The sequence below is a fragment of the Garra rufa genome, chromosome 18 (assembly GCF_049309525.1).
Source record: "Garra rufa chromosome 18, GarRuf1.0, whole genome shotgun sequence".
NCBI classification, from domain to species: domain Eukaryota; kingdom Metazoa; phylum Chordata; class Actinopteri; order Cypriniformes; family Cyprinidae; genus Garra; species Garra rufa.
This window is the reverse complement of record NC_133378.1, coordinates 9,713,028-9,723,629: the sequence shown is the minus strand read 5'-3', so window position 1 is coordinate 9,723,629 and position 10,602 is coordinate 9,713,028. Positions and strand designations below refer to the sequence as shown.

At 37.7% G+C, this 10,602-nt stretch overlaps 1 protein-coding gene across 1 annotated transcript; it reads left to right on the top strand.

The window, feature by feature from the left end:
• The first annotated feature begins 8,107 nt into the window (after positions 1-8,107).
• kcna10a (potassium voltage-gated channel, shaker-related subfamily, member 10a) lies at positions 8,108-10,124 on the top strand. The gene has a single exon (XM_073823256.1). The coding sequence runs from the start codon at positions 8,108-8,110 to the stop codon at positions 9,818-9,820; it is 1,713 nt and encodes a 570-aa protein (XP_073679357.1). The 3' UTR covers positions 9,821-10,124.
• Positions 10,125-10,602: the final 478 nt, after the last annotated feature.

The window sequence follows — 10,602 nt, the reverse complement described above, 5'->3', positions numbered from 1 at the left end:
CAAAGATGTATGGAACAGCTCCGAGTAACCACAGACAGCAACGGTGATTTTGTCCTCCATTGTTGTTTCAGATTTCTGCCTCCATCACTACTAGATCAAGCTCCTGATTGGTTAACGCGGCGCGAATTTTCGCCAAAGTTCAGCTTTTTGTACTTGCGCATTTCGCGCGAATGGCGCGGCAAACGCTTGAAACGCTCAACTTGCGCCGCCTCATTCGCGCGTTTCGCTCCGCAGGATGGCTATTCGCGTCTTTGCATTGACTTAACATGTAAATCACTCGCGCTTGCCGCTTCATTTGCGTCCGGTGTGAACGCACCTTTAGATTGTCAAAAAAAAAAAAAAGTAGTGCACTAATGTAAATTGTTTACCACATACATTCTCACAGGTTATTTTCTCTCTGTCTTACTAAATAGCTTTATCTTTAATGATTGTGATGCGTTCATTTCATATAATTTGTTGGAATATTGAGGGTCTTCTGATTTTTAAACCTCAAAAAGACCAACATAGTCTTTCAGAAAAAGCCCAGATGTCAGGAACACAGACACCAGTTCTATCTAGGCAGCACCGCCCTAGAACACACGATGCAGTACATTTACCTCGGTCTGATCATCACTGCATTTGGGGAGTTTCAGTATGGCAGTGAATGCTCTTAAAGATAAGGCTCGAAGAGCTCTATATGCAATTAAGAGAAAATTCCAAAATATTGAATTACCATTTCCAATTTGGTGTAAAATTTTTGATAGTGTAATTCAGCCCATAGCGCTGTATGGAAGTGAGGTATGGGGTCCACTCAGTGATCAGAGCTACACTAGATGGGACAGACATCCAACAGAAGCCCTACACACCGAATTCTGCAAAATAATTCTAAAATTACAAAGGAGAACACCCAATAATGCATGTAGGGCAGAATTAGGCCGATTCCCATTGATTATTAATATACAAAAAAGATCCCTCAAATTCTGGATGCATCTTAAAATCGAGTCCCACAGAATCGCTACATTTTAAAGCGTTACAAACCCAAGAACTGAACCCCAAAAAAATTCCCCTAAGTCAGCTGGTTCTTAGACTACTTACTAACCTGACTAACTCTACTAACATCAAAATAAATCAAATAATCAAACAATCTAAAAATATATATCTGGAACATTGGGATCAAGAAACTAAATCACAAAGCAAACTACAATTACTGTATATCGAACTATAAAATCAAATTATGAATTGGAAAAATATCTTCAGAGTATTAGGGAGACAAAGCAGAGACAAATCCTGACCATGTACAGTCAGCACCGTCTAGCCATCGAAAACGGCAGACACAAAAAGAGCTGGTTACCCAGAGAGCAAAGAGTGTGTGCTCACTGCGAGACAGGAGAGATTGAGACAGAGGTGCACTTCCTTCTTCACTGCCACAAATTTAAATTAATTAGAGACCTATATATAAATAAATTCACAAACATCATAAAAAAAATGTAATTTTAAAGATAATACTAGGAGAGGGACAGACGGCAGCACTGGCTGCTAGATATGTATGGATGTGCCACAGCCTGAGAGACAGCAGGTGAATGTGTATAGTGTGTGTAATGTGTCTGACCTCAGTGTGTTTCCATATTGTCTACCACAGTGATCCTCAGCGTGTATGTGTTTCTATGTTAAACACTGTGGTATCAAATGTTCACACGTTCTATTTTGTTACACAGTTTTTCTATTTTGTTATTTAAGTTTAAATTGTTATAATATTTGTGTATCTTCTAATTGTTATACCGTATGTTCCTCTACATATACATTTACAAAGCTTTGGCAATATTGTATTTTTTTTTTACAGTCATGCCAATAAAGCAATTTTGAATTTTAATTTTAATTTTAATTTTAATAGACAGACGATAGACAGATAGAGATAGATACAGATAGATGGACAGACAGACAGACAATAGAAAGACAGACAGACAGATAGACAGATGATAGATAGATAGATAGATAGATAGATAGATAGATAGATAGATAGATAGATAGATAGATAGATAGATAGATAGATAGATAGATAGATAGACAGATATACAGAAGATAGACAGATAGAGACAGATAGACACATGATAAACAGATAGAGACAGACAGATTCAGAAAGACAGATAGACGATAGACAGCTAGAGACAGACGATAGATAAAGCAATTTTGAATTGAATTGAATTGATAAATAGACAGAAACAGATAGATGGACAGACAATAGAAAGATAGACAAATAGAGACAGACAGACAGACAGACAAATTTGATTTAGATAAAGAATTTGATAGAGATAAATAAATAGATGATAAAGACAGACAGATACAGATAGATAGATTATAATTGTTATCCCATGCAAGCCAAAGCTCAATTTCTCAAATCAACAGATAAATTGCCAGTATTCCTCTGTCATCTCAATGACTGTCAGCTGTCTGTTGATGATGGAGTTGATATCTGTAAGTGTGGAGGATGAATCTGTGAGCCGCTGAGGTGTAGTGATCTGTAAATAAGCGCTCTCGGGATTGATGTGGCATGTAACCGATCGCTCTAGTGTGTATTGATGCTGGATGAGGTAAGGAACTAGTCAGATATATTCAGCCTTGGTAGATCCACATTCATCAAATGTGTCTGGGCTTCCACCGGTTAGGCGTGTCTGATATGTCGTGATGAATATAAAATCTATCGCATGACAGTTAACAGCTGTTTTACAAGGACGATGAGACGTCTCTCACAGTTAAAGGTGAGAAGGTGAGCCGCCGAGGGGAGATTGGTTACAGCACTGCTTATATGGATCTCTATTAAAGATTTATAACTTAAAAATCAGACTTTATTTTACTGCTGAGTGATGGATAAATTGTCTGTATCTTGTATTTGTGTCTTTTGTTTTGTAATTTTTTTGTATTTGTCTTAATGTGTATGCACACAAATGTTTGAGTTTGTGTGCTTGCGTATGTGTGTGCGTAGTTGTTTGCGTAGCGTCAGCTCTAGTTTCTCACCAGCATAAGGTTACCCAATGCCGACTTTAATAGATTAAGCCACTCTGAACCCAAATGTAGAACAAGCAACAGGCAGAAACAACAGCCCGACAGGAGACCCCTCTCTCACGAGAGGTAGGCCTGAATATATGTGTGTGTGTGTGTGTGTGTGTGTGTGTGTGTGTGTGTGTGTGTGTGTGTGTGTGGGGGGGGGGGGGGGGGGGGTGGGTGTATGCATATGTTCAGTTAAATAATAAGTATTAGGCAACATCTGTTCAGACATCCTGTTGTGCATGTTTTGGGAGGAAGTGACATAAATGTCTGTTACAATAGTTTTGTGCTGAATTATCTGTAATTTCAGTGTTTTGTAAATGTTGCTTTTAATATGATCTGCTATTATGAATGTTGAAATGTGCACTATTAATTTGTCAGGTTAATGTGTTTAGATTTATTTAGGGTTGCTCTTTACTTCGGTAGTCCACTTTAGACATTCTACTAACTATAAGTAACTTTGCAACTACATGTTAACTAACTTTTGTTAGTGTATTAGTGGACATTTAGTAGAATAAGTTCACAAGTGCTTGCAGATTTACTAGTTAGTAGAGTGTCTGTTGGTGGACAGTCAAAATAAAGCAGTATGTTAATACACTAATGAGAGCTGACATTTAGTTGCAAAGTTACTTGTAGTTAGCAGAATGTCTAAAATGGACTATTAAAACAATAAGTTGATATGTAGTTGCAGAGTTGCTTGTAGTTAGCAGAATGTCTAAAATGGACTATTAAAACAATAAGTTGACATTTATTTGCAAAGTTACTTGTAGTTAGCAGAATGTCTAAAATGAACTATTAAAACAATAAGTTGACATTTAGTTGCAAAGTTACTTGTAGTTAGTATAATGTTCAGAATTGACTATCAAGTAATGAACTAGCTGACATGTAGTTGTAAAGTTACTTGTAGTTAGTAAAATGTTGAAAATGAACTATCAGAATAATGAGAATAAGTTGACATGTAATTGCAAAGTTACATGTCGTTAGTAGAATGTCTAAAATGGACTATCAAAATAATGAGAGCTAGCTGACATGTAGTTGCATAGTTACTTGTAGTTAGTAGAATGTCTAAAATTGGCTATCGAAATAATGAGAGTTAGTTGATATGTAGTTGCAAAGTTACTTGTAGATAGTAGATAGTCTAAAATAGACTTTCAAAATAATGACAGTTAGTTGATATGTAGTTGCAAAGTTACTTGTAGATAGTAGATAGTCTAAAATAGACTTTCAAAATAATGACAGTTAGTTGATATGTAGTTGCAAAGTTACTTGTAGATAGTAGAATGTCTAAAATAGACTTTCAAAATAATGAGAGCTAGTTGATATGTTGTTGCAAAGTTACCTGTAGTTAGTAGAATGTCTAAATGGACAATCAAAATAATGAGAGTTAGTTGACATGTAGTTGCAAAGTTACTTGTAATTAGTAGAATGTCTAAAATTGACTATTAAAACAATAAGTTAGTTGAAATGTAGTTGCAAAGTTACTTGTAGTTAGCAGAATGTCTAATAATTAGCAATTGTTTATAATACACACAAACGCATATACATTTTAGCACCTTTTATATAGTTTATATATTATGTAAAGTGTGTAGAGATACATTTTAGAGTATGAAAATACTAAAATTACAGAAAAAAAATTAATAAGCTTTTTTTTTATTTACTTACATGGCTTTTATGTGATATGAAGACAGATAAAACAAAATTAAATTGAACCAGAATAGCTTATTATCAAATATTTTGTTTTATAAAGGTTGTTTGATTTTATCTGCCAACAGCAATGAGGTTGAGTTATCTTGAAATATCTCTGATCATGTGAGATTCCTGTCAATGTCATCAGTCACTTATCTTAATAAGTATTTTTAATAACAGTAATAGCATTTATTTTCTTTCTTTTCAAACATTTTTTCTTGCTATATCAGTGATTCTTCGCCGTGTTGTTGTTTCCCTCGTATAATAACAGTCTCTCTCTCCCTCTCTCCCTCTCTCTTTCTGTGACGCACATGTTCTCTGTTTTCTGGTCAGTGGCAGCTGAGCAGGATGACTCATTTTTGGCGTCTTTAATTAAACATCTGTCCGTGCCTCTCAACCACTCAGCCCCGCTCCTATTTGAGATTTAGCCTGATAATATAGCACATTTAGAAATCTCTAATACCTGTACATTCATGAAATGAATTCATTTTATTTTTAGCCCACAAATGAACATTTTTAAATCTATTATTATTCAAATTCTTTTTAGTGTGGTAGCTTATGTGTTTAAAGTGGTTTTAAGTGTATTTACGTATATTTCTAGGGTATTCAGGATGATTGCTAGGTGGTTATTCAATTTAAAAGAGCCCATTGCAAGTTTCTGAGCTCATCTCTGATATTCATGTCATTAGATTGACCTCTGATCCATCCTACAATATTAAGTCTATAACTGTAGAAATGTAGAAGTACAAACAATAGTAGATCTGAGGTATCATGCACATTGGTAATGCAAATGTGTGCGGCGAGTTATGTACTAAAATGTAATAGTTAGTCTAAGAGGTTTTAAAAAGATATGAAGGTTAATTTGAGAAATAATAATAGTCTAGGCACCACTAATAATAATTTAGAATTTGCTGATATGCAAATATATCTTTGAAATGTTTTAGGTTTTCAGGCTTAAAACCAGAGAAACAATAGTACTTTTTGGCTGTACTAAGTGTTGTTGCTAATAACTTGTAGTACAGCTTGGCTTGTGGCACTGCAACATTTCCTCTGAACCCAATGCAGGTCAGTGGAATAGTAAGTGAATTAGATGAGGGGCGATTGTTTTCCCCACTGTCTTGGCCTTTACTGGGCCAACAGTTTCTCTTTCTCTCTCTGCTTCCTTCCCTCTGCTACTATCTCTCGACTTCTCTTTCAGCGGCTCTCTTATTCTCCCACACTGCCTCACAGGCCAGGACTCTGGTGTCAAGTGTTTGACAGGGGTTACACTTTAGCTGAGGTGATGTCCGACTGACTGTTGTGTCAAAGGTGTGTCACCATAGATACTGGAAACGTCTGTGTCACATTAAGAACGACAGAGAACCCGTCCAAATGTCCATTCAAATGTACGAAACTTGGATTTGTGACAGAGAGGGAAAATGGAAAAGCACTTAAGCTTTGCAAACGTATTGAAATAAAAAATTTAAGACTTCTATTAAGACTTGTATATCTTAATATAATGTAAATGATGTCTCTTACTAAAATATGTAGTAGAAAACCCATGAAAGATTACATAATTTAAAAAATCCATATCATTTAATACATATTTTGGACTATGGGGGTGTAGTTATTTCAATGACGTCAAATGGTTGCACTCATTGAGCTACTGGCGCTACCTGTTGCTGTTTTTACTGCAACATGACTCAGAATATAAAATAATGATACGATGCCACATTGTGCGGTTTTTGGTTGTAATTTTGAGTCACAGGGCAACAAGTGAAGCAATGTAAGTCTTCACTGCTTTCCTAAGCGATAAGAAGATGTCTGTGGATGAATAAAACTTTTTAAAGACCTGCGTCTTTGTTCTCTTCACTTTAGTGGCATCCACTGACCTCCATATGGGCAGGGGTAAAATGGATGTACAAGGGCAAAATCACGTTACAGGGTATTTTAGATTGGACCAACCAAATGCCATACTATTTATTTTTCCCCACAAGGAGTCTAAACACCCCTGAATTTTAAGTGAAATCCGCACTGAGAAACTCTTTTAATGGCTGCGGCGTCAAGACAATCGTTGGCATGTTTACATCCTGCCAGGATGGCATCTAGCATTTCTAGTCTCTGCCATTCGTAAGCACTTTCAGTAGCTGTGGTCTACTAAAAGCCACCAAGACATCAGGGCTAAAGTGGAAAGAACAAAGACGTAGGTCTTCAGGAAGTTTTATTCATCCAAAGGCATCTCCCCATTCTCTTCTTATCACTAAGAAAGCAGCGAAGACTTGCATTGCTTCTGTTATACACTCTTAAAAATAAAGGTGCTTCACAATGCCATAAAATAACCTTTTTTGTCTAAATGGTTCCATAAAGAACCTTTAACATCTGAAGAACCTTTCTTTAGATTATAAAAAGGTAAGAAAGAGGTGGTTCTGTAAAGAACCTTTGACTGAAAGGTTCTTTGTGGAACCAAAAATGGTTCTTCTATGGCATTGTTGTGAAGAACCTTTTAAAGCACCTTATTTTTAAGAGTGTAGCCCTTCGACTGAAAATTATAACCAAAAGCTTGCTATTGTATTTTCCAAATTGTGTTGCGGTAAAATTTGCAACAGGTAGCGCTAGTAGCTCACAATTCCAACCATTTGACTTCTTTGAAATAATGGTGCCCCCATAGTCCAAAATATGTATAAAATGATGTGGATTTTTTAAATAACGTAAATCTTTTATGGGTTTTCTACTACATATTTCAGTAAGACATCATTTACGTTATATTAAGCCATGCAAGTCTTAACACCAAGTGTTTCCTTTATAGCATTAGAGTGGTAATGTGATTGGCTGTCTAGGTCACATTTTACCCCCCCAAAAAAAAAGAAAAAAAAAAAGAAAAAAAAATTGTATGTATTTCCCCGTGTTGTATCATTGCCAGAAGTAACTGTTAATCACCTGCAAGATATAATATACAATTTGATAATGTAATGTAAACAAGAATTAACAGTCTGAAAGAGGGGGTTTAATACATATTAATATTAAGACTTTTATAGACTTTTGAAATAATTTAGCACTCCCACATTTGCAGGGTGAAAGCGATTCACTGCGAAAACAAAAATAACCCAGTAAGCACTGACATTTTTGGAAGTGTTGTGATGTTGACACCTCCCAAAATATGTCATATGTCACCAGCTGCTCTCTTCAGTGTTTCAACCAGACCAGTAACCAAGAAACAGTGTGCCATTTACTAGATGTTTTATCAGTCAAAAACAGGCTCTAACTCATCTTCTTTGTCTTGCAGGTTGTGGCACCTTGGATTCTTCCTTATTGTGTTGACCTCCACCTCAAAATCAAATGACAAATATTATTTGAAATATTGAACCAGTGGGTTTGTTCTGGTGAAGGTTGAATTCGGTGGTTGTGTGATATCTGGAGCCACATGACGGTCCAGGCTGGAAGGATAGAGGTGGCGCTAGTTGACATTGAGGGTATGGAGAATACTAATGGTCTGGATAATTTCAATGACCCAGACTATCCTAATGAGATGACAGCTTTGGCGGTAGAAATGCCAGAGTTCGAGTATGTTCCTGGCAGCACATACTCGAATTCTGCGAAAGTGTCGCCATATAAAGAAAAGGCCCCACAAAATCTGGACAAACCACAATCACCTGTCTTGCCCCCACACACGAGGAGAGGTCGGGCCAGCTGCGCCAGTCTGATTTCCAACTGGAAGTTACTCATGAACAGTGAAGGAACCCAAAGTGAGACGATCTTCAGTAAACTGGCCAAGGAATATGAGGACTTGTTTGTGGATAAGCGACCTCTTGATGATGGCGATCAAAAGGTCATCATTAACATCGCCGGTCTTCGCTTCGAAACCCGCATTAGGACCCTCGACCAGTTTCCAGACACCCTTCTGGGCGACCCAATGAAAAGAATGGGCTATTTTGACCCCATGAGAAACGAGTATTTCTTTGACCGAAATCGTCCGAGCTTTGACGGGATCCTGTACTACTATCAGTCAGGAGGGAAGGTCCGGCGTCCCGCGAACGTACCTTTAGATGTCTTCACGGATGAGATCATCTTCTACGAGTTAGGACAGGAAGCCATGGACCAGTTCCGAGAGGAGGAAGGGTTTATCAAAGATGTGGAGGTCCCATTACCATCGAATGAGTTCCACAGGCAGTTCTGGCTGCTTTTTGAATATCCCGAGAGCTCAAACGCAGCCCGAGGGGTTGCTCTCGTTTCCGTCTTCGTCATCGTCATCTCCATCATCATATTCTGCATAGAGACTCTCCCAGAATTCCGTGAGGATCTAGAGATTTTTCCAACAGCAGGTTTTCCCTTCAACCAGACGCGTCCCTCAGGTGCTCCTCCAAGTGCCTCTCCCAAAACCATCACCAGCACCTTCTCCGACCCCTTCTTCATTCTTGAGACTGCTTGCATCGTCTGGTTCTTCTTCGAGCTCAGTGTGCGTTTCCTGGTTTGCCCCAGCAAGCGGGAGTTTTTCAACAACATCATGAACATGATTGACATCGTCTCCATTATTCCCTATTTCGTCACTTTGATAACGGAGATCGTGACCACCACCAATAAGACCAACACGGGGCAGAATATGTCCCTGGCCATCCTGCGAATCATCAGACTGGTGCGAGTCTTCAGGATCTTTAAACTTTCCAGACACTCCAAAGGGCTGCAGATCCTGGGCCAGACGCTCAAGGCCAGCATGAGGGAACTTGGCCTGCTCATCTTCTTTCTCTTCATCGGCGTCATCCTCTTCTCCAGCGCCATCTATTTTGCTGAGGTGGACGATCCCAACACTCAGTTTGTTAGCATTCCTGATGGATTCTGGTGGGCTGTTGTCACCATGACCACTGTGGGATATGGAGACATGTGTCCTATTACGCTGGGCGGTAAGATTGTGGGCACTCTATGTGCCATTGCTGGGGTGTTGACCATCGCTCTGCCTGTGCCTGTAATCGTCTCTAATTTCAACTACTTTTATCATAGAGAGACAGAGCAGGAGGAAAAGCAGCCCATAGCTGAGTCAACTGAACAAGCTTTAAAGTCAGGGAACAATGCAAAACATGAAAGTAGTTCCTCTCTGAACAAGGCAAACGGGAACTGGCAGACTGACAAATCAAAGTATTAAAACCCATATCAAAACGTCATTTTCATGAGCGTGAATCTCATTAAAAATGCTCAGGTCATATTTGACCACAAAATCAAGACATTATATTTTGCATAAATAAAATAGTCTATTTTAGTATCACATTATCATTACAGTTCTCATTACAGTAATGCATCTAGATGTTTTACTTTAATTACAGTTGAAGTCAAAAGTTTACATACATATTTTACCAAAATAAGAGGGATCAAACAAAATGCATGTGATTTTTAATTTAGTACTGACCTGAGGAAGATATTTCACATAAAAGACATTTACATATGGCCCTCAAGAGAAAATAATAGTTGAATTTATAAAAAATGACCCTGTTCAAAAGTTTACATACATTTGATTCTTAATATTGTGTTGTTACCTGAATGATCCACAGCTGTTTTTTTTTTTTTTTTTTTAGTAATAGTTATTCATGAGTTCCTTGTTTGTCCTGAAAACTGAAACACCCACTGCCCACTGTTCTTCAGAAAAATCCTTTAGGGCCCACAGCATTTTTGTGTATTTGAACTCTTTCCAACAATGACTGCATAATTTTGAGATCCATTTTTTCACACTGAGGACAACTGAGGGACTCATATGCAACTATTACAGAAGGTTCAAACACTCACTGATGCTCCAGAAGGAAAAACGATGCATTAGGAGCTGAGGGTGTAAACTTTTGAACAGAGGGAGGATGTCTGAATTTTTCTTATTTTGCCTAAATATCATTTTTTTTTTTTTATTAGACGCTACAGAAGCTACTTACATGTTCCCTA

Bases quoted from the DNA above. Each gene is read 5' to 3' on its own strand.
- kcna10a (XM_073823256.1), top strand. From the start codon at position 8,108: ATGACGGTCCAGGCTGGAAGGATAGAGGTGGCGCTAGTTGACATTGAG.